Here is a 25,280-nt window from a genome sequence, read left to right on the forward strand (position 1 = left end):
CTACAAATCAAATCTCTAAGATTACAAAATCATATATTCTAAGATTACATATCATATCTAAGATTACATATCTTCGAAGATCATGTTTCCATAATTATCAAGCTTGTAGATGGACCTTCAATCTCTTCAAGCACGGGCTAGTCCGATTGGGCCAAATGACCTCCTTCCCTCTTGATGGATCATACAGATGTGTCATGGTTGCGGGCTCCCATGTGCAACCCATGACATAGAACATGGTTAAATGCATTGCCATCAGGTACTGTGACATCTTGGAATGAACTTTGTCAAAGGTTTTTGCTAAGATATAATCCTCCGAACTTGAATGCAAAACTGAGGAAATATTACTTTCTTTCAGCAATCTGAGGACGAAACATTATATGAAGCATGGGAGCAATTCAAGGAGTTAATTAGAAAATGCCCGATGCATGGTTTCCAACATTAGACACAAATGAAAATGTTTTACAATAGATTGAATGCGCGCACAAGGATGGTGGTTGATGCATTTGCCAATGAGACTTTGTTGGATAAATCATACAATAAAGCATATGAAATTCTGGAGAGAATATCAAACAATGATTGTCGATAGTCCACCACCAGAGTAGGGATTGACAGAAGAGTTGCTAGAGCAATGGAACTTGATGTGATCACTTCCCTAACTCAGGTATCATTTTTAACGAATATGATTAAAACATTGAAAAGACCAGCTGCAGTGCAGGAAATGAAAGCAGTTGAGTTAGCATGTGTTTACTGCATAAAAGATCATGTTTTTGATGAATGCCCATCAAATTTAGCATTAGTTTATTTTATGGGAAATTTCAATCACAAAAACAACAACCCATATTCCCGCACATATAATTCTTGGTGGAAGCAGCATCCTAACTTCAATTGGAGTAATTCATAGGGGAGTTCTAGTAATGCTATTTGAAAAAATGCTGCGGGTGCACCACCTGGATACAATCAACTCATGCCACAAAAAAATGTTCAGCAAAATTCAGCTTCAAGTTCCTTATCGATGGAAGATCTATTGAAGGAATACATGGCCAAGAATGATACTGTCATCCAAAGTTAAGCTGCATCTTTAAGAGATTCAGAGAATCAAATGGGGCAAATTGCCAAAGCACTAAGCTATAGACTGCAAGGAGCACTACCGAGTGATACCAAAAATTCACGATCTCAAGGAAAGGAAAAGTTTAAAGCTGTTACACTCAGAAGTGGTACACAGCTATTAGGAGTTGTTAATGACACCACTATTGAAGAGAGTAGTTCAGATTTCACAAATAAGAAGAATTCAGAACCAGTAATGGAGCAGGCTACAAAGAAAAAAAGCAACCAGGAAAATGTTGAAGTAGATTCACCTTGCATTTCCAATAAAAATACCACGGCAAAACAACCTCAATAAATGGAAGGAAGGCCACCACCACCTTTTCCTCAACGTTTCCAAAAATCTATTCAAGATTTTGAATTCAAGAAATTCTTGGATATCCTGAAGCAACTACATATCAACATACTGCTAGTGGAAGTATTGAAACAAATGCCTAACTATCTGAAATTCATGAAATATAGCTTATCAAAAAAGAAAAGGTTGAGAGATTTAGAAACTTTTGCTCTCACTGAAAGATGCACAACAATGTTGAGAAACAAATTGCCACCAAAACTGAAGGATCTAGGGAGTTTTACTATACCTTGCTCTATTGGAAACCATTATGTAGGAAAAGCACTATGTGCTTTAGATACGAGTATAAATCTAATGCCTATGTCTGTTTTTAGAAAGTTGGAAATAAGGAAGGCAAGACATACAATTGTCACTTTGCAACTACTTGATTGTTCATATGTACATCCAGAAGGTAAAATAGAAGATGTGTTGGTAGGAGTTGACAAATTTATTTTTCTAGTAGATTTTATTATTCTGGAATGTGAAGCTAATAAAGAGGTACCAATTATATTTGGGAGATATTTTCTAGCAATTCGCAGAACATTAATTGATGTTCAAAAAGATAAATTAACTATGATAGTTAATGATCAGCAGATAACTTTTAATGTTTTTGATGATATGAAGTGTGTAGATATAGATGAAGAATGCCGCGCTGTGGAGATAGTTGACATAATAGTTCAGGAAGAAATTGCAGTTTGTTATCACAATAACTGTAATGATGATGCAAATTTAATTGAGTTGATTGAAGCAGAAATGATTGAAGAGCTTAGTGAATTGATGGATGTTAAGCAAATCGAGAATGGAGTGAGGAGAAGTTTGGAATCATTGAATTTAGTGGACCGATCTTTTAAACCTCCTCGACCATCCATAGAAGATCATCCTCTGTTGGAATTGAAGCCTTTGCCAGCACATCTGAAGTATGCTTATTTGGGAGACAGCAACACATTGCTAATAATTATTTTTGTGGCATTGACAGTAGATCAAGAAGCTTAATATTGAAAGTTTTGAAGAAATCTAATAAAGCATTGGGATAGATGATTGCAGATACAAAAGAAATCAGTCCAACAATCTGCATGCACAAAATATTATTGGAGGATTGCCATGGCAAATCTATCGAATAGCAGAGAAGACTGAATCCCATTATGAAGGAAGTTGTCAAAAAGGAGATTGTCAAATGGCTGAATGCTAGAATCATATACCCAATTTTGGATAGTTTTTGGGTGAGCTCTATTCAATGTATACATAAAAAAGGAGGTGTCACTATGGTAAGCAATGATAACAATGAACTCATTCCTACTTGTATTGTCATAGGATGGAGGGTTTGTATGGACTATCAGAAGCTCAACGAAGAAACAATAAATGACCATTTTCCTTTTCCATTTATCAATCAGATGCTAGATTGATTAGCGAGGAAAGCCCTCTATTATTTTCTAGATGGTTATTCGAGGTATAACCAGATTGCCATAGCTTCTATTGATCAAGAGAAGACCACATTCACATGTCCTAATGAAACTATTGCGTTTCGATGAATGTTGTTTGGATTATACAATGCCGCTGCAACATTTTAGTATTGCATGATGGCAATCTTTTCAGACATAGTGGAGAAATTCTTAGAAGTTTTTATGGACGACTTTTCGGTGTTTGTTGATACTTTTTAAGATTGTTTAAAAAATATGAGTTAGTTCTTTCTCTGTGTGAAGAAACCAACCTTGTTCTTAATTGGAAGAAATCTCACTTCATGGTTCATGAAGGCATCATTCTAGGACGTAAAATTTCACAACAAGGAATTGCCGTTGACAAAGCAAAAATCGACGTTATTGAGAAATTGCCACCACCCTTTATAGTTAAAGGTATTCATAATTTTCTTGGCCATGCAGGATTCTATAGACGATTCACCAAGGATTTCTTGAAAATATCAAAACCCCTGTGTACACTTTTAAAACAAAATAGACCTTTCAATTTTGATGATCGATGTTTATAGGCATTTGAGGAATTGAAAAACGGCTAGTCACAGCACCAATAGTCATAGCACCAGTGTAACAACCTATTTTTAGTCAAATCAGAACAATGGTTTCGGGACCACAAATCCAAAGTCAAAATAATTATTTTGTTATTATTTTGAGGTCTAAATATGATTAAATGATTGTATGAAAATTTTGTTAAGAAATTTTATTGTTTGATTCGTTAATTTGATAAAAAGGACTAAATCGCGTAAAGTGTAAAACTTGAGTTCTATTAGCTAAAGGTGTCTAATAGCTATAGAACTTTAAAATGGAGGTTCTTATGTGGTAAATATCCCATTAATTAGATAATGGATTTTAATGGCTTGGCATTATTGAAAATTTAAATTAGTAATAAGGTTAATTTTGGTATTTAGTAAATAAGGTTAATAAAATAAAATAAAATAAAATTCCCATTCATTTTCATCTTCTTGCACCAAATTTTGGATGAAGAATAGCCATTATTAAGGCTTTACATTCGTCCATGCTTCTCATGCTTATTTAGGTATGGTTTTTGTCTCGTTTTTAATGATTTCTATATTTTTGAGATCGTTGCAGCTTAGTCTAGCTAGTCCAGGGACTAATTTGCAAAATTTTTAAAGGTTTAGGGTTTTTTCATTGATGAATGTTGGTGTGTTTTGATGTTTGATGATAGAAAATGTGTAACACCCTTTACCCGTACCCGAGGCCGGGATAAGGTACGAGGCATTACCAGGCAAACAAACAAACATTAAACTAAAATACGGGCCATAAAATTTCATTCATATTTCAAAACATTCATTCACTTACACATAGTCCCTTATTTGAGTCTACGAAGCCCAAAACATACTTTAGAAAGGGTTTGGGACTAAACCGAGAACTTACGAAAATCTTGAAAATTTCATGCTTTAAGGCTCCACATGCCCGTGTCCCAAAGTCATGTTCCATACACAGTTGAGACACATAGTCGTGTCTCTGCCTCTATGGAATATACCTAGGCTATTTTCCAAGCTTTGGTCAACCTTAATCTCTTACACACTTATACAAAATCAAAAGCATATAACATGGTATTCATTTAATGATTAAATATTCTCAATTAAACCACAAACATAGCATTTTTATATCATCATACATGTGTCTCTCATACTCATTTTACCTTGTTTATTATAGTACCACTTATACATTTATACCAAGATTATCATCTTACCAAATATCTTCAGCTTAATCATCAAGCATTCATATTTAAAACTAGATCATATCTTTATAAAATACAACAATTCAGATGCACAAATAACATGTTTGCCTAAAACATTTTAATTCAACTCCATACCCTACAAGCATTACATTGAGACTAGTCATATATATATATATACATGTCATGATACATATCATTCTCTTTCTGTTTTCTTACAAACACATATCATTTATTTCATTATATCAATATTTCATATACCATAGTTTCCATGTATTCCACATATATTTATTTTCCTCCTCCTCCTCTCCATTCCACATCCTTAATGTATATAGCATTCTTGTAAGTACGATTTCACAATTTACTAATAAATGCTCACATCAAACTGTCCACACAAGTCATAGTCACTTACTTATTTATAATTCGAGCTACAGAGCTCCCAATTAAGATCTGTAAATTTCCCCTGAAACTAGACTCACATATCTTTGCACCATAAAATTTTCATAATTTTTGGTTCAGTCAATTAGTACATTTTATTCATTAAAATTTCCCCTGTTTCACATTTTGATAGTTCTGACCTCTCTTCACTAAAAATTAATTATCTCACAATACAGAAATCGGATAATGTTCTTATTGATTTATATTGAAAATATACTCATTATGGATTTAAAAAATATAATTTTAAGCCTCTAATTATTTTATCCAAATTTTTGTGATTTTCCAAAGTCAGAACAGGGGATCACGTAATCATTCTGAACCAGTCTCACAAAAACATGAATATATCAAAATATAGAACTCCTTTTCTTGCTCTATTTCTTTTATATGAAAATAGACTCATTAAGATTTAATTTAATATCTCATTTAGTCTCTGATTCAATTTCTACTATTTTTGGTGATTTTTCAAAATCATGTCACTGCTACTGTCCAAAACAGTTTTATTGCTAATTCACTCTTTCACACTTTCTTTGTATTAACCTCATTTTAACATACATATCACAAATCATTTTCACCACATTTCATACATCACAAGTATAGGCCCATGATCACAAGGTCACCATAAAATCATCCTCATGTATAACTTACTTGTTTTTAACCTTACCACATCCTGGTCACTTAATGAACACATCATTCACATAACCAAGTTCATGCACTTATTCATTACAAAACTCACAAAGCAATACATAGAGAGTCTCCCGTTGAACACTTCGGATCAATCCTCGATAATTGGTGGTTTCAGCACATAGCTCCACCCATCATAGAGTTCGGCTCTCTTGTACACATGGTGAACACTCAGTACCACCCATGTGACCTAGCTAATTTATCTCGTAGCTCTCTTGTCTACATCGTGTCTTTCACCTGGAGCCACGCATGCGACCTAGCTACATATATCCCGTAGCTCTCTTGTCTACATGGTGTACACATAGTATCACCCATGCGACCTAGCTACATCATAATGTCTTGTAGCTCTCATGTACACATGATGTGCACTCAGCACCATACATGTGACCTAGCTACATACTATCTGTATCATCCAATCTTTCCGAAGGTTCAACTGGGATTTCTCTCTCTTTTACAACAATTTCACCAATCAAGTAATTATCCACAAACATATTTCCAATATTATTATAAAATATCATAATACAAGTAATATTGATGTATTACTTACATATAAACTTACATCTCATTTAATATCAAGGCAATAACATTAAATTACACATTGCCTTATTAAAAATTATATGAACTTACAATTTCCATAATATTCATAATCATAGAAATCACATTTATGTATGATAATTCAATGCACTTCATGTACCATAGACATATTTTTAAATCAATTCATAAACTTGGCACCATAATCATTTAATTTAACATAATTCAATTAATTCACTAAATTTAACTTTCAAATATAAATTATAGTATTATTGATGTATTATTATCATACCAACTTACATACTTTCAACACCTCAAAATTATAATAAATATATCAATTTTACATTGAAACATGCATAAATTAATGCTTATTATACATATGAACTTACCTCGATACTAAAACGATCATTTTACCAACTTTCCCAATTTTCGATTTTTCTCTCATTCTAGGTTCAAATCTCATTTTCCGGGATCTAAAACATCATACTTTACTTATTTAATTAATGTACTATTCAAAACAGTCCTTAACTCAAACTTTGGAAAATTACAATTTTGCCCCTAAACTTTTGCATATTTACACTTTTGCCCCTAGGCTCGAGAATTAAACTTCATCCCTTATTCTTATGTTTTATGACATGCTGATCACTTTTCCCTTCTATGGCAACATCAAATTCTCACTTTAACATATACTTATGACTATTAGGTATTTTTACCGATTAAGCTATTTTACTCGTTTTCACTCAAAACCGAGTAGCACAAGTTGTCTAACATAATTTAAAACCTCATATTCTATTATAAAACACCAAAATAAACACATTTCACCTATGGTTATTTTTCCAAATATGAACCCTAGCTTAAATTATTGCTAGAATAAGCTTAATCAAATTACCGGGATTCCAAAAACGTAAAGAACTTGAAAAACGGGGTTAGAACAGACTTACTATTGAGCTTGGAAAGCTTGAAACCCTAGCCATAGTTTCCCCCATACTAATTTCGGCCTCCATGAAAAAGATGAGTAAATTTTGGCTTTATTTTCCCTTTTTATTTCTTTTAATTACCAAATGACCAAAATGCCCTTCTTTACTAAACTTTCAAAAATTCCATCCATGTCCAATTTTTTTCCATCACTTAGAAATTGGTAAAATTGCTATTTAAGACCTCCTAATTAATATTTCAAAGCAATTTCATACTCGAAACTTCTAGAATGCAAGTTTTGCAACTTATTCAATTTAGTCCTTAACTTCAAATTGAGCACTTTATGCATAGAATTTCTTCACGAAATTTCACACAATCATGTAATCATATCATAGACCTCAAAATAATCATAAAATAATTATTTTTATCTCAGATTTTGTGGTCCCGAAACCTCTGTTCCAACTAGACCCAATTTTGGGCTATTACAAAATGCATGCTTGTTGTTAGATAAACAACATTTGTTAAGTGATTTTTAGTAAAATGTCTAATTAGGGATTAAATTGTAAAATGTGTAAATTGTGTGGTTAAATTATGAAATAAATGAAAAAGTGAACTTCTAGGGACCTAATTGAAATTTTTCTAGTGTGGGTTTTGGTTGAATTGCATTAATTTGTGATTTTATGAAATAAAGACTAAATTGTAAAATTGTTGAAATGTTAGGGGAAAAAGTGTAAATTTGCCTAAATGTGTACTTTGGACTAAATTTAATAGATTGATAATTAAATAAGCTAAATTTGAAATTATTTAGATCAAGAAAGGTAAAATACGGATTTAGATCGGGGAAAGAATAAGGTTTCAGATTAATTGACTTATTACACCGTTTTTGCATACGAGGTAAGTTCGTATGTAATAAGCTTTGTAATAATTATATTTTAACTACTTTGATATTTCATAAATTGTGAGTACGACTCTACGAACATGTTTGACAATGATTCGGCAAGTGAGAAATCCCAGTTGAACCTTAGGAATAGATTAGGATATGAGTGACATGTCATTAGGGGTTATGTGACTTGGGGGCTGGTCCGTACGTCCTACCAATGGCTGAGTTATTCGGCATGTGTCGCGGATTCTCGTCAGCTTGTGTGAGCAGCACTGTGTAACTTCGTCATGATCGTCAGCTTGTGTGATCAGACCTGTTGATAGCTCGAGAGTGAGCATTATATGTGATATGAGATTGAGATAGCTTCGGCTATATATATGTGGCACTTATGGTGCGAGATTCATGAGTATTTGATAGTATTCCAAATGGTTCAACGGGTATATATGTCAAAGATGTGGTTGAGTATAAGTTCGATACGAGATCGTACAGGTATGTACACAAACCGTATGAGCTTTGGAATCAAAGAAAACTGTGAATTTTACATCAAATCTTATGATTGAATATGTGAAAGGTTTGTTACCTAATATGAGTTATATATTGATATATTTTATTGGTTGAATGATATATTTGTGGTTAATTGAATTATTATTATATGAACTTACTAAGCTTTATAGCTTACTTTGTTTATTTTTCGTGTTTTATAGTGAAATCAAAGCTAGCTCAGATTTGGGAATCGTCAGAGACTTCGTCACACTATCCAACTATCACTTGGTACTTTTGAACTTAAGTATTTTAGGTATATGGCATGTATTGGATTATGGTCATTTTTTATATATAGTTTGTAATGAATTTAGTCAGTTAAAATGGCTTGTAAATGTTAATGTTTTGATTTTGTATATAGCCATGAGAGTTGGCTTAATTTGGTTGATTTGGTTATGTGTTCATATGTACAAATGGCTTTGGTTTTTATTGATGGATATGTGATGTTTGATGATAATTGGTAATTAATGATACTAAATGGTTGAGATATGAGATTTGGTATGTTTGAATTATAGGTAAAATAATGCATGTTTGACATGTAACCATATTGATGATTTAAGAATATGATAATTTGGTATAAATTGAATGGCATAATGTGATATTGTGTGCCTTGTATTTGTTGGTATTGAAATGGTATAAATGATGCTTGGCTGAGGTTGATTGAAAGCCTATTTATGTCTTATTTTGGTGCCTTTTGGTTTGGTGTAGGTGTATACAAATTTGGGTGGCAAAATGGCTTGGTAAATAGCCTATTTTTATCCACACAGGCAAAGAAACAGGCGTGTGTCTCAGACATGTCTAACACACGGTCAGGTTACACGGCTGTGTGTCCCCTGGTGTTGAATTAAAAATCAAGTCAATGTGCTCCACATGGCTTAGCACATGGGTGTGTGACTTGGCCATGTGGCATAAGCCAGTATACCCAATGGGTTTGGCATGGCCTAGCACACGACCTGGCACACGGTCATGTGTGGCCATTTCTAGGGCACACGGGTTAGTCACACGGGCGTGTGTGTTACCTGTGTGACCCAAGTCAGTGAGTTACACGGAGTCAGGCACGGGCTGGGGCACGGCCATGTGCTCTCATTTTGAATGTCCACACAGCCTGTGACAAGGGTGTGTCTTTGGCCGTGTAAGACACACGGCTGTAACACAGGCATGTGTCCCTTGTAGTTTGAAAAATTTTATAAGTTTCATAAAAATTTCCTGAGGTGTCTGTTTAGTCTTGAACCTTCTCGAAAGCATGTTTGGGGCCTCGTAGGCTCGTATTAGGGACAATGTGATTGTTTTTGAATGATGATTACATGAAGTTGAAAAATGTATGTGAAATGTATGCTTAAATGTGTTATAAGTCCGGTAATGTTCTTTAACCCTATTCTGGTGTTAAATATGGGTGAGGGGTATTACAACCAGATTGGAATCTACCTTTCGAACTTATGTGTGATGCCAGTGATTTTGCAGTAGGGGTAGTACTTAGGAAAAGATAAAACAAGGTATTTCATGCTATCTACTACGCAAGCCATATGCAAGCCATAGATTGACTGATTCACAGCTAAATTATACCACCACTGAGAAGGAGCTGTTAGTTGTGGTATTTGCCTTCGACAAATTCAGGGCTTATTTAGTAGGCACCAAAGTGACGATTTATACAGACCACTCTACCATTAAATACTTGGTAACAAGGAAATATGCCAAGCCTAGATTGATTTGATGGATATTGTTATTGCAGGAATTTGATCTGGAAATTATAGTTAAGAAAGGCATAGAAAATCAAGTAGTTGATCACTTGTCTCAACTTGAATGAGGAAATGAAGATGTTCATATGTAGAATATTCAGGATGATTTTCTAGATGAGCAATTATTAGTTGTCATGGCATTACTATGGTATTTTGATACCATAAATTTTTTGGTTAATGGACTGCTACCACCTAACCTTACAAATCAAAGATGGAAAAAAAATTCTCCATGATGCCAAGCAGTATTACTGGGATGAACTATTTTTATTCAAACACTATGCAGACTGGATAATTTGGATGTGTGTTCCAGATGGCGAGATTCAAATTATTTTATTTCATTATGATTCAACACCATCTAGAGGGCACTTTGAGGGTATGAAAACTACGGCAAAACTTCTCCAATCTGGTTTTTATTGGCCAACCATGTTTAGAGATGCTCATGACTTTTGCCAAGCTTGCGATCACTATCAACGAAATGGAAATCTATCAAGGAGGTATGAGATGCCCTTGTACATTATTTTAGAAGTGGAACTATTTGACGTTTGGGGAATTGATTTTATGGGACCATTCCCACCGTCTTGGGACAATGATACATACTTTTAGCTGTTGATTATGTCTCAAAGTGGGTTGAGGCTATTGCTTTACCAACAAATATGCCAAACCGGTACTGAAATTTCTCCATAAGAATATTTTTACTAGGTTTGGTACTCATCGTGCTCTAATTGATTATTAAGGTTCACATTTTAATTGCAAATTAGTTGCTAATGCTCTGAACAGGTATGGAGTTAAACATAAAATTGCCACGACATAACATCCACATACAAATGGGCAGGCAGAAGTCTCTAATAAAGAGATTAAACAAATTTCAGAGAAGGTAATCAATTCCAATCGAAAAGATTGGTCATCCAGATTGGATGAAGCTTTAGAGGCATATCGCACTACATTCAAGACACCATTGGGGATGTTGCCTTTTAAGCTTGTTTATGGGAAATCCTGTCATTTGCTTGTTGAGCTTGAACATAAGACATATTGGGTAATTAAAAATTGAATATGGATTGGCATGCTACTGGTATTGGAATGATGGAAATGTGCAAGTGTACACAATTGCAACAAGTAATAAAGTGACAAGTAAATGTTGAGTTATCGTACCCACAAGGACTGTGAAAAGAATTATTTATGAATGCAATTACAAACACTTTGGTTAAGAAAAATATTTTGATTTTGAGGAAGTGATTAAAAACTAAAGTTTAACTAAGTAAAATAAATAAAATAAAAATAAAAGTTCCGATGTACGATTTCAAAAGATGATTTTAATCAAGATGACATAATTGTGCTAGATTAATTACAATTCTTAACTTAGAATTACTAAACTCATGTTCATGTTGTTACGAATAAATTCACGGCAACTCGGTAATTTGCTACTACTGCTTATACATCCTTATTAAATTAACTAATCTGTTGAACATTTTCCAATGCCAATTCAAACAATTCATCAATCTTCATAAGCACATAAAATATTAAGTGAGGTAACAATGTATTCCTACCTTGAAACAATTTAATCACAATAATCTTGCAAGTTATGCAACGCTAATGTATCGTCTAATATTGTCGCTAATTTAACCCTCAGCTGGAAGCAGCAACTGGCGTGCATTAGCGTTACTGGTGTTGATGGTGGGTGTTAGTTAAGGTGATGTGAAAAGGTGGAGAGGGTGGCTGGAATTTATAGTGAAGAGGGTAGGAGTTCAATTAGAATTCTTAGAACAAATTAATAATTAAAATATTCTAAGTTCTAATTCTACACAAAGTTAATAACAAATAATAAGTATTAAAATATTAAAATATTAAATATTAAAATATTTGTTAATTCTAAGTTAATTCTAAGTTCTAATGCATATTAAAATATTATTTGTTATTAATTTATTGAAATAAAAACTATTAATTGAAATATGATCAAATTTAAACAAATCCTAATTCTATGTAAAGTTGATAATAATTAATATATTATATACTAGTTATTATCATCTTATTTATTAAAATTAAATTAAACACATTTATTTTAGATGCCTTTGAAAATATTTACAAAAGAGACATCTAATTTTTTAATATTTACAAAAGAGTAATGAAATTTTGAAACTAATTCAATTAAGTACCTAGACTTAAAGAAAATTTGAAAATTGAGTTGCAATTAAGACTTGGATCAAAATTGACCCTTTTATTTGAAAAATTATATATTTATTTTTCCATTTAGGGAATAATTTCTCGGAGGATTATGTTAAAATCAATTCCCAGGAAAGATTGGAGGGTTCACAAGCGGTCCCGCTTAAGTTCCAATCTCCTAGACATAATTTATTTAAACATACTAATCCCGAAAATATACCCCAAATCATTTATTTCAAACAAAAAGCAAGAAAAAATAAATATATGATAAAATGAATGAGACTGTATCCCGCTCAATTTTATCCCCCAGTAGTGTTTTAGGCATTGGGTATTGACTCGAAAATTACCTCCCTTACCTTGAAGTTTGAAAAATCCATATAGGAAAACTTGGTGAATCGTAAATGGACCGGACCAACGTGATTTCAACTTACCTGGAAAGAACCTTAATTAGGAATTGAATAACAAGACTTGTTGACCTGCTTCAAACTCTCGAACTCGAATGTGCTTGCCATGCCATCTTTTACGTCTTTCCTTGAATAGTTTGACTTTCTTGTATGAGAACATCTAGGACTCTTCTAACTCGTTGAGTTGAAGCATCCGTTTCTCTTTAGCAAGCTTAATATCCAAGTTAAGTTGTTAGAGAGCCAGTAAGCTTTGTGTTCTAACTCCAAGGGCAAATGACAGGCTTTCCTAAAAACAAACCTATAAGGTGACATCCCTAAAGGTGTTTTGTTTGTTGTCCTATAGGCCCATAAAGCATCACCCAATATTTTGGACCAATCTCATCGATTCGGGCAAATTACCTTCTCGAGTATGCCTTTGATCTCTTTGTTTGCCAGTTCAGGTTGCCCATTCATTTGTAGATGGTAAGCTGTGGCAACCTTGTGCTTCATTCCATGTTTGTGGAATAACCTTTTCAACCATTTGTTCACAAAATGTGGCCTTTCATCATTTCAACCATTTCGTCACAACCTTGAGATCGTTCGTCGAATATGCCTCGGCCTTAACCCACTTAAACACGTAGTCAACTGCTACCAATATGTACTTGTGACCAAAAGATGGTGGGAAAAGACCTAGAAAGTCAATACCCTAAACATCGAATAATTTTAAATCAATAATGCTTGTTTGGGGCATCTCATTTTTATGGTAATGTTTCTAACCCTCCAGCATCGATCACAAGTTTTTACGTAGGCATATACATCTCTATATAGTATCGGCCGAAAGAATCTGGCTTGTAATACTTTGGTTACAGTACGTGTACCTTCGAAGTGTCTCCTAGTCGGAGTCGTATGAAAATGGTATAAAATCTTATGTACTTTATCTTCTACCATGCATTTCCTGATCATTTGATTTGCACACTTTTTAAACAAATATAGTTCTTCCCAGAAATAATACTTCACATCGTAAAGAAACTTTTTCTTTTGATGGTATAACTTATTAATCGGCATCAAACCACAAGTTAAATAGTTAGAAAAATCAGCAAACCAAGGGGTATTATAGAGATGATTTACCTTCAATATGTGTTCATCTGGGAATGTCTCCTGAATAGGTATAAATGGAGAATTCCCTTTTTGAGGCTCTGATTTGGACAAGTGATTTGCTACTTGGTTTTCAACCATTTTTCGATCTTAAATTTCTAGATTGAATTCCTGGAGTAGAAGTACCCATCAAATCAATCTCGACTTGGTTTCTTTCTTCGCAAGTAAATACTTAATTGCTAAATAGTCCATATAAACAGTCACTTTGGTACCTACAAGATAAGATCAAAACTTGTCAAAAGCAAACACAATAGCAAGTAACTCTTTCTTTGTTATCGTATAATTTAGCTGAGCTCCCGTCAGAGTCCAACTTGCATAGTAGATGGGATGAAAAACTTTGTTCCTTCGCTGGCCCATCATAGCTCCTATCGCGAAGTCACTTGCGTCACACATCAGTTCAAATGGAAAATCCCAGTCCGATGTGATGATGATGGGTGTCGGAACTAACTGACTCTTCAAATCATTGAAAGCTCTAAAGTACTCCTCATCAAATTTAAACATCAAGTCCGTCTCCAATAATTTGCATAGGGGTTTAGCAATTTTGGAGAAGTCCTTAATGAATCTTTGATAGAAACTAGCGTGACCCAAAAAGCTCCTAACACCTTTTACAGATGTTAGAGGTGAGAGTTTCTCGATAACATCTACTTTTTCTTTATCTACCTCGTTCCGTGTCTCGTTATTCGATGCCCTAGAACAATACCTTCTCGTATCATGAAATAACACTTTTCCCAGTTGAGTACGAGGTTTTTTCTTCACATCGCCTTAGTACATTGGCTAGATTGGCGAAGCAATCATCATATGTGTCTCCAAACACTGAAAAATCATCCATAAATACTTCCAAGTACTTTTCAACCATGTCAGTAAAAATAGACATCATACATATTTGAAATGTAGCATGTGCATTACATAAACCAAATGGCATGTGTCTAAATACAAATGTACCGTATGGGCATGTGAATGTTGTTTTGTGTTGATTCTCTGGTGCTATTGTAATCTGATTATACCCCGAGTATCCACCAAAAAAATAGTAATAGTCTCACCCCGCGAGTCTATCCAACATCTTATCTAGAACGGCAAAGGAAAGTGATATTTCCTAGTCACTTGTTCAGCTTCTGGTAATCGATGTAAATTCTTCATCCCGTAACCATTCTAGTTAGTATCAACTTGTTTTTCTCATTCTCAATGACCATAATACCTTCTTTCTTTATTATGTCCTTCATGATAGGGTTCAGTCTTCGTTATCCATCAATTGTCCCTTTCTCACCATGTTCCAGGATAATTTTGTGCATGCATATAGACGGATTAGTGCTACGAATATCCCTATGGTCCATCCAATAGCCTTCTTGAATTGTTTCAACACTAGGATGAGTTTCTCTTCTTTCCCTTCTATCAATTCTACTGAAACAATCACAGGAAAAGTAGAAGCGTTATCTAAATAAATAAATTTTAAATGTGAGGGAAGTAACTTCAGTTCTAATTTAGGTGGTTCCTCAATTGACGCTTTCGGCTGAATGTAATTTCTACTTTCTAACACCAAAGATTCAAAATGGGATTGTAGATTAAATCCCCTATGGTTAGTTTCTAGCAAAGCTAAGTATTCCTCTCCCTCTTCATCACTTGGAGGGTCTGATGTTAAAATTTACTCAAATTGGTCTTCAAGATAGTTGAGTTCCCTTTCCATGACTAATTCCTCTAAATCAGACACTGCAGAACAATTGTCAAGTGTGTCAAGAAATTTCATAGACTTAAAAACATTAAATGTTAACTGATCGTCTTGAAAGTCTTCCTAGGATGATTGCCATCTCTTTATTTTCTTTAAAGTCTAGAATAATAAAGTCAGTAGGGAAAATAAATTTATCTACACGTACCAATACATCCTTGATTTTTCCTTCTAGATGTGCCAAAAATCGATCTACTAATTGAAGTGTAACCATAGTAGGTCTAACTTCACCTATCCCCAATTTTCTAAATATGGACATAGGCATCAAGTTAATGCTTGCACCCAAATCGCATAGTACCTTACTACAATAAGTTACTCCAATGTTGCAAGGTATGGTAAAACATACAGGATCTTTCAACTTTGAGGGTAGTTAGTCTTAAAGATATACACTGTATTCTTTCGTCAAGGCTACCGTATCAAATTCTCCAAGTCTTCATTTCTTGGATAGGATATCCTTCATGAATTTGTCGTAATTTGGCATTCTTTCAAGTGCTTCTACCAACGGAATGTTAATATAAAGTTTCTTGAGTACGTCTAGGAACTTCTTGAACTGAACTTCCTACTTCTGCTTTTGAAGTCTTTGAGGGTAGGGTGTTGGCGGCTTTTTTACTGGAACTGGTTGATTCATCTTCTGTGGCAATTCTGCATCTAATAAAGTTTTAGTTTATCAGAATTAATTGGTTCAAAAGTTACCTTATTAGATTTTACAGATTCTAGATCTGGTGAAACTGGAATTTCAACACTCGGCTGAACTTTCACTGAGTCTTGAACGTCAGCTAGCTCTTCTTCAACTTCGACAGTGTTAGGCTCTAATTCTTTCTACTCCTCAATGCCAATAATTTGCAATGCTCATTCCCCAGATTTCTTGGATTCTCCGTATCACTAGGCAAAGCACCTTATGGAGGTTTCTGAGTTCAGTGACAAGCTGGCCCATTTGGTTTTCCAGGTTTTTCAATGTGGCTTTTTGGTGTTGGATCAATGCATCATTTTTGGCTATGTATGCCTTTAACAAGTTTTCTAAGCTATTGGAAGTTTCAGCTTGAGGTTGCTTCTGAACTTGTTGGGTAAAAACAGGTGGCTGGGTCAATTTAGGTTGGGAATAAGTGTTACTAGGTCCAACCCCTTAGTTACTCTCGCCAAGATGGGTTATAGAAATTGGATTGCAGTCCTTGCCTTCCTTGGTTCTGGTTCTGATTACCCATGTAATACACAGATTAGTGTTACCTTTGGAACTTAAAAACATTCACAATGTTTTTCATGTTTCAATATTGAGATGATACAAGTCAAATCCTTCACATGTGATTACTCTTTGTGAGGCTGAAATACAGCTAGACTTATCATATTCTGAAGAATCGATCAGAGTTTTGGCACGTGAAATAAAAGAACTGCGAAACAAGAGAGTATTATTAGTTAAAGTTTTATGGAATCGTCATGGAGTTGAGGAAGCTACATGGGAAACTGAAGACTAATCTATTTACTGGTAAGAAATTTTGGGGATGAAATTTCCTAAAGAGGGAAAGTTGTAACAACACGATTTCTAGTGGTATCGAAAACAGTGTTTCGGGACCACAGTTCTGGCATAATAATCATAAATATTATTTAATATTTATGAAATCTTTAAGGTCGTATTAAATTTTGGTCAGAAAATTTTATAGTTTAGATAATTTATTGAGTATAAAGGACTGAATCGTAAAAATTACAAAAGTTGAGTTAATTAATTAAAAAGATCAAATGAATGATTTAACCAATAGGGTTAAGTTAGTGGATTAACATGACTACTATTATGTGTGGATAATTTTAATTAATGTTAATAGTGATTAACTAAAGGTTAATTAGGAAATATTTAAAATTCACAAAAATACCTAAGTATATATATTAAAGTTAAGTAAAGAAAGGATGTTACTTTGTTGAAAATCACTCATCTTCTCCATGACACCTAAAGGGAAACTAGGGTTTCCATAGTTCCACTTTGAAGCTTAAATTGGTAAGTGAAACTTAGCACGTTTTTAGTCATTTTTATGTTTTTTAGCTCGTATTAGCTTAATCTAGCTAACCCGAGGACTAATTTGTGAAACTATTAAATATTTTAAGTTGTGTCATTGTTGAGTTTGAGTCATTCTTGAAATTTTATGTAAGGTTATTGATTATGGTTGTTAGGTAGGACTATTTTGTAAAGTAATTTTCGATGATTTTAAAGTTTAAGGATTAAATTGTTAAAGCGATAAAATTATAAGGACTTATTAAAACATAAATTGAAAAAATGGGTTGTATTGAAGTCATTGAATATTCAGCTGAACTTGGATTTAATAAAAAGGTTTAATTTGCATGATTTTAGGCTTAAGTACTAAATTGAACGAAAGTAAAAAATTTAGGGCAATTTTGTAAAATATCAAAAAAGGGTTTAATTTTATAAAATGATTTAATTTCTGTTGTTGAATTAGTTAATTAAATGGAATTATTATTTTAGATCAAGAACATGTTGACAATCGCGGAAAAGAAAATGTTTCAAAGTAGTCCTTGTACTTGAGCTGTTACTGCAGAATAGTCCTGTAAGTTCGTGTCATTATTTTTATATTGCATTTATTTTATTTCATGTATTTTATGATTATATTTAATGTTATACTTTACTTTGGACTGATTGGAGGTTGCATGATAATGAGTATGAATATTAACTATCAGGCCTTGAGCCGATGATACAGACCGTAGGATGGTTGAGATTATGCATCTGTTACGGATTCTCTACAGCTTGTGTGAGTAGCACCGTGAGTCGATGATTATTTTAGCAGGTACTATGTATCGTCGATATAGACCGTAACGATGGCTTGAGATCCTGCATCTGTTGCAGATTCTCTGCAGCTTGTGTGAGCAACATCGTGAATTGGTCAAAACTTTGAAATTAAACTCGAATGAGTGATACCCTCTAATTACCTGAGATTAGATCTTATTAATGCAATGATTGAGAATGTAATGTAAATTAACGCAGTATGTAATACTCACCTATTGTGAGCTGTTTTTCATAGGAACTTTATTTTTAAATCTATAATTTGGTTTGTTGTTTTAATTTGGTAAGATTTATTGTTAATTTAGTGAACTTACAAAACTTCAAGTAAGAATATTTGTGTCTTGTCTTTCATTTTTTAGATTACATTTTGTGACCTGGAGATCGGATCAATTCGCAGAATTGCACTATCTCGAGGACTCTTTTGGTAGATTTTGTAAACATTTGGCTTTATGGCATGTGATAGAGCTAATGGTTACTATGTTATATTTCATGACTATGTGCAATGTTTGGTACTTGATAATAGAATGGTAGGATTTGTAGAATGGTTGTTAAACTTTAGGTAAATTTGAGTATGTGACTATGAAATGGTAAGTGTCATATTAAGTTCGTATGGTGTGTTTGGAATGGGTTAGTTTGGTGTATGTTATGACTTATAGATGATTGTTTTGATAATTAGTAATAGAAGCATTAAAATGTGTTTGGTATATGATACTTGGTATGGTGCTAGGTGATTGAAAATGACATGTTTTGGTTATATAAAGATATGTTTATAAACTTGTAAACATGTATTATAAATTGGTTTAGGTACCTATGTAATTGGGTGAGGAAATAGAATGAACTTGGTTATTTTTGGACAGACACGACCTAGGACACGGGCTGTCACACGGCCGTGTGCCACACACGGGAAACCCACATTGGAGTGTACACTGAGCGTGTTAGGTACAAGGTTCACAGGGGCTAGCACACAGGTAGATACACGGGCGTGTGAACCAAGTTAGTGAGTCACACAGACTAGTAGATGAGTTTACACAAGGGCATGTGAACCTAGTGAGTTATATGGGTGAGCACACGGTTAGACCAGGGGCATGTGGGGAAGCCACACGAGCGTGTGGTATAACCACACAGCCATGTTGGAGCCACATGGTCTGGGCTCTGTCACATGGCCTGGACACATGGCCGTGTGACCCCTGTAGATGAAATATTTCAGTTTATCTAGAAATGCTCTGATTTTTTTTGATTTGGTCCCTGTTTGCCTGAAAACCATTTTTAAGGCCCATAAATGCATGATTATTCCATTTTGAATTGCTTAAGTATTTATTAAATTAAATTGAAAAATTAATTGCTATTGGTTATAAAATGTTCCATTTTGTACAATAATAATCCGTAACTCTATTCTGACGACGAAAATGGGTTAGATGTGTTACATTTGTCTTATTTCTATCTATTCAAGTAAAATCTGATTTAGGATCGGACGGCGTGTGAAGCTTGGATTGATTTTCATTGATATAAAAATGTTTTGATCCTTTCGATTTGTAATATATTTTTGAACTTGTCTTCGTTTTGATAATCTCGTCAATAACTGATAATGTCTAACATGAAATTACAAAATCACTTAAGTTGACTCAACGGATTTCAATTTTCAAAATTAAACCCCAAAAAGATTTTTTGTTACCAATCAAGTAACAATTTGAGTGTTCTCTAAATATTTTCTGAAATCAATTTTCAATACGTTGGGATAACTCTTCCAGATTCGACTTAAACTTCTACGCCGAGTTTGGGGTGTTACATTTTAACATAGTATAAAATATGAATGTCATATATATAAAAATTATATAAAAGAAGGTACGAGAGCATATACGAAAATTTTAAGTTTCAAAATACTTTCTTTTTCTAGTTATATTTAAAGTGGGTCATGTATTTAAAATTAAGTTTTAAATACCATTTTCAAGTCATTAATAATAATAATAATAATAATAATAATAATAATAATGCATTAAATTATAATTAAAATTTAAAATTAAAATTAAAATCTCAATACAATTCACAAAATAATATAATTACATGCAACAATTAAATACAATAACATCTTTCTTTAAAAATTATGATTATATACATATTCTATTGCAAAGATATTCTTGCAAATAAGAAAATTTTAATACTACTGTCAAGTGAATCTAATTTTAATAATTAAAGTATTATTATTTTTTCTCCTAATGAATTAAATTTACAATAACTTGAATAATATTACAAATGATAATAATTATAATTATTTATTTCAATGCTAATACCTAAAAGTTTTACTTTTAACCCTTACTGTCAGATTTTCACTTTTTCTACAATATGTTTTTTCTCGACCAGTTCTATAATATTAATATGTACTAGACTACTTTATGTTTATATAATTTAATTAGTTTGGGTTAATTCTATTTATTAATAAAATTATATTAAATAGTTTTGTATTGAATTTTATTTATTTTAATATATTATGATAAAAACTAAAACATAATAATTAACAAATAAAATATTAAAAACTATTAAGTAATATTAGTCAACTTGTGTGAATGCATTTTACATAAAATAATTTATATCGAAAGGTTAAAATTAAAAATAATTAAAATTAGTAAAATAATAATAAAATGATTAACTTAATATGCTTGGATTAGTGAAAATTTTGGTACCTTAAGTATTAAATAAGATTAAAACTGAATAAAATTGTTGTTAAATGTATTAGTATTGTTTTAGAGGATGTTGATTTTATAGTTAAAATATATGTTTAATATATTGTATGATATTCAAAATAATAAATATTAAAATGAATAGACTTTTTATTTTTATATGTTTATATAAAATATAATAAATCCAATTTAATTTTAATTAATTATCAATTATTTTTAATCAATGTAATAAATGTAGGGTAAATTGTACGAGTATAATTTAAGGGTAAAATGTAAAGTCAATAATATGTTTATTTTAAAAACTTTGAATATTGAAAATATTTTTTAAAATCTAAAAATGTTACTATTATTGTAAAAAATAGGCATTAAAAATTTTTTATAAAAAATATGAACTTGTAAGGAGGCAAATAAAAATGAAGAATTTTTAACGTTGACATATACTTAAAAATAGATTAAATTAAATAATTACAAAATATTATAAATATTGATAATTAATAATCGGACCCACACAATATTTTAATATTAAGGGTGATGATGTATCAAACACGTTATCCATTTGTCACAACTTTAGTCCTCCATATAAGATTGTTTCCAGCTTGTAATATATATATGATATGATATAATGGTACTAAGTATGTATTAAATGTGGTGGAAATGTTTCCAAATTAATAAAAATATAAAAGTAACAGATCATTGCATAAAATATGTTTAATACTAAGGATTAGATTCGTGAAGTAGAAATTGTAACCTTACATAACGATAAAAATATAATAAAACGAAACTGCACAAACACTGTGAAAGGATTCCGGAATCACAACTTCATCGCTTTTGAGTCGCCCTTTCTTGTTGTTAACATTGGATTGAATTGAGTAAAAATATTTTAAATTCATTATATTAAAAGGTTTTATTTTATTATTTTAACTTAATTTAATTTTTTCTAATTAAATTATATAAAATAAAATTAGTCGAATCAATTCGAGAGAAATCACAATGAGAATTCTTTTAAAATTATTATAGTTTTTTAAAATATAAATTTTAGAATTTTTATAAATATTTTTATTTTTAAAATTAATTTATATTATTCTGTAATTTTTGTTGAGAGTGACTATTTTGTTCATTTTCAAAATTGATAAGGATCAAAAGGGTATTTATACCAATTTGTTATTCGAATTATTCGAGTTATTCGAATTTTAAAATTTAACTCAATTCGAACTAGAAAATCAAATTATTTATTCGCATTGACTCGAATAATTCAAATAATTCAATTTGATTAATTAATTTTTTCGTATCAAATCAAGTTTTACTTACCCCTATTTTCGAGTATTTCTGAGTTAATAAATGAGCCAACCTGCATTTAATTAAAATCTCATTTATTTTTAGTTATTAAGAAAAGGTTCAATACACATGGTAAATATTTTGTTAAATAATTTAAATGTAATGGGATTGAAATTTACGGATTCTCTAGTAAATGATACATCAACAGTACCCTGCTATAGAAGATAAGAATATAAAAGTGATAACTAAAGTAGATTTTTTTTTTTGTTTTTTTTGGTACTTGAATTGTGCCTGGGATTTGCTGGTATTTGTTTATGATTTTTTAATTAAAGTGGTATATTTATTTTCATCAGAATGTGTTGCATTTACGAGTAGAAAAAAAAGAGAAAAAAGAGTTTTTAACTCGGATGAGAAGATAATTTTATTTAATTGATGAATAATTTCCAAATGATTCTAATTTTTATTAATTTTACAATAGCTAAAATTAATAAATTCAAAGGTAAAAATAACAAAACTAAATATGAAAAAAATTCTAAACCATAATTGGTAATCCCTAATTTTCAGGGATGATTTATTTACCAAATATAAAAAATATCTCAACAATCCCTCCCTTAAACTGACACTTTTAGTTTAATACATACTTACTACTTGATGTCAAAGGCCAAGTATTTTCCTGAACTTGATAAATGATGCCAACTTGAGGGGCTCGATAAATACATCAACAACTTGGTTCTCACTTCTATAATACTCTAGCTCAATTGCTCTTTCATTGTTAAGGTCTCGTAGAAAGTAATATTTTACATCAATATGCTTGTTTCTTCCATGTAGCACAAGATTCTTTGACAACTTGATGGCTGAGTTGTTATCACAAAAAATTGTAGTGGCTCTTCTTGGCTAGAATTGTAGTTTTCAAGGATTCTCCTAAGCCAAATAGCTTGACAAGCATAAGTTGTAGAACAACAAATAAGGCATATCTGCTTGATAATGTGACAATGGATTGCATCTTCCCAAGATCAGACATCTCAAATTCATCCATCATAGGTTTCTCTTCCTCCAAGTATACATGTAAGAATGTCAATTTGATATCTAACTCGAAGATAGGCCAAAAGTTCTGCGCTACTAAAGCAATCACCAATCTAAGGGTGTCATGTCTTGGAATTGGGACAAAATTTTTTGTGTAGTCCATACCATACTCTTATTTGTACGCTTTAACCACTAATCGCGCCTTGTACTTATCAACCTCCCTATTTTCCTTCATCTTCTTCTTGTAGACCCACTTGACACCACTGGTTTTGTTCCATTTAGGAAGATTAATCAACTCCTAAGTATCATTCCTTTTACTATCTTTGATTTTCAACATCCATTGTCTCTTTCCATTTTGCCTCAATAACAACACTTTCAAACTTGTTGGGTCATAATATGCAAATAATGGAAAATGAATAATTGCATCATCATTTTTTCCAATTTCAATTACCTCATAATCTTGCAACCATGCGGGCCTTCTTCGAACACGGCAAAGTGCTTCAGTTGCTTCACCAGTTTCTTCTCCATGTGTAGGCAATACTTTTGTAACAACTCGTTCTAAAGTGGTGTCGAAAATGGTGGTTTCGAAACCCCATTTCTGATATTCAAGCTCATAAGGTTAGCATAAAGTTTAATTAAAGTTTGGTCCCTTAATTTTTTTTCAATTGGATAGTTAATTAAGGTATGAAGACTAAATTCTAAAGGTGATAAAATTTAATCGCTATGGATTTTTAATTATTTGGAGGACCAATTGAGCAAATAGTCTATTAGATTATAGTCAAGTGGTGGTACATGCTAGTTGCACAACATCAACATTGTTAATTAAGATTAAAAATTAACTACTTAAATTTAATTAAACTAATTATAATTAATTAAATGTTAATTAAAGTATAAAAGACAAAAAAAGATGACATTTTTCATTTATCTTCAACCTTGTGTCATGAGAAGAAGAAACAAAACCCTTAAAGCTTCCAAACTTTTGATCCCTCAATTGGTATGTTCAATTTAGTCATTTTCTTGTAATTTTTATGTTTTTGAGGTCCCGAAAACTTGATTTAGTTAGCCTGTTTACCAATTTGTAAAATTGTTAAGGTTTTCAAAAGTTTTCATTGTTGAATACTTGATGAAATCGGTGTTCATTTTCTAGATTTTAAGGTTAGATATGAAACATGACTAGTTTGTCAAGTTTAATTGTTAGTTTTTGAACATAGGGACCAAAGTGCATAAATTTTGAAATTGATGTTAAATTGATGTAATTATTGATAATATATGGTTATAGAGGGATGAAATTGAGATCAATTTCAAAATTGAAGCTCAAATTTAAAAGTTATAGTAATTATGGTTTTAGATACTAAATTAAATAAAATGCAAAACTTTAGGAAACATTCAAAATGTGTAATTGAACTGTCATATGTATATAATAGGATGATTTAAGGTATTTGGAATTGATAAATTGAAATGAATTATTGTATGGATTGGGATTTGAATCAACTAGAAGATAATCGAGAAAAAGGTAAAATTGTGGATTAGTCTTTTGTAACGCCCCAAAAAATTAAATTTTTATTTTTGCGAATGTATAACACGAATATATGTCTGCTTTAGTAACTAAGTGTTCTGGGGTATGAGGGAGGTCCCAAGTTCAAGCCATGCCTTTGGCAAATTTTGAAAATTTTCTAAGTTAAGCCTCACTTTTGTTCAGTAAGCTTTTATTTAATTATTTGCAAAATCATATTAGAATGGGCTAGCTAGTCTAGTGGTTAAGTGGAGTATTGGTGTGTTACAGGGC

The 25,280-nt window shown here is 32.0% G+C and overlaps 1 protein-coding gene and 1 non-coding gene across 2 annotated transcripts; one reads left to right on the top strand and one right to left on the bottom strand.

The window, feature by feature from the left end:
- Window positions 1-327: 327 nt before the first annotated feature.
- On the bottom strand, window positions 328-432 carry LOC128283002 (small nucleolar RNA R71). The gene has a single exon (XR_008273348.1). It is a non-coding gene; the product is annotated as a small nucleolar RNA R71 (small nucleolar RNA).
- A 967-nt stretch (window positions 433-1,399) lies between these two features.
- On the top strand, window positions 1,400-2,425 carry LOC108488271 (uncharacterized). Its single transcript, XM_017792560.1, has one exon. The coding sequence runs from the start codon at window positions 1,400-1,402 to the stop codon at window positions 2,423-2,425; it is 1,026 nt and encodes a 341-aa protein (XP_017648049.1).
- The last annotated feature ends 22,855 nt before the right edge of the window (window positions 2,426-25,280 follow it).

Source organism: Gossypium arboreum, chromosome 10 (genome assembly GCF_025698485.1).
Source record: "Gossypium arboreum isolate Shixiya-1 chromosome 10, ASM2569848v2, whole genome shotgun sequence".
Classification (NCBI taxonomy): domain Eukaryota; kingdom Viridiplantae; phylum Streptophyta; class Magnoliopsida; order Malvales; family Malvaceae; genus Gossypium; species Gossypium arboreum.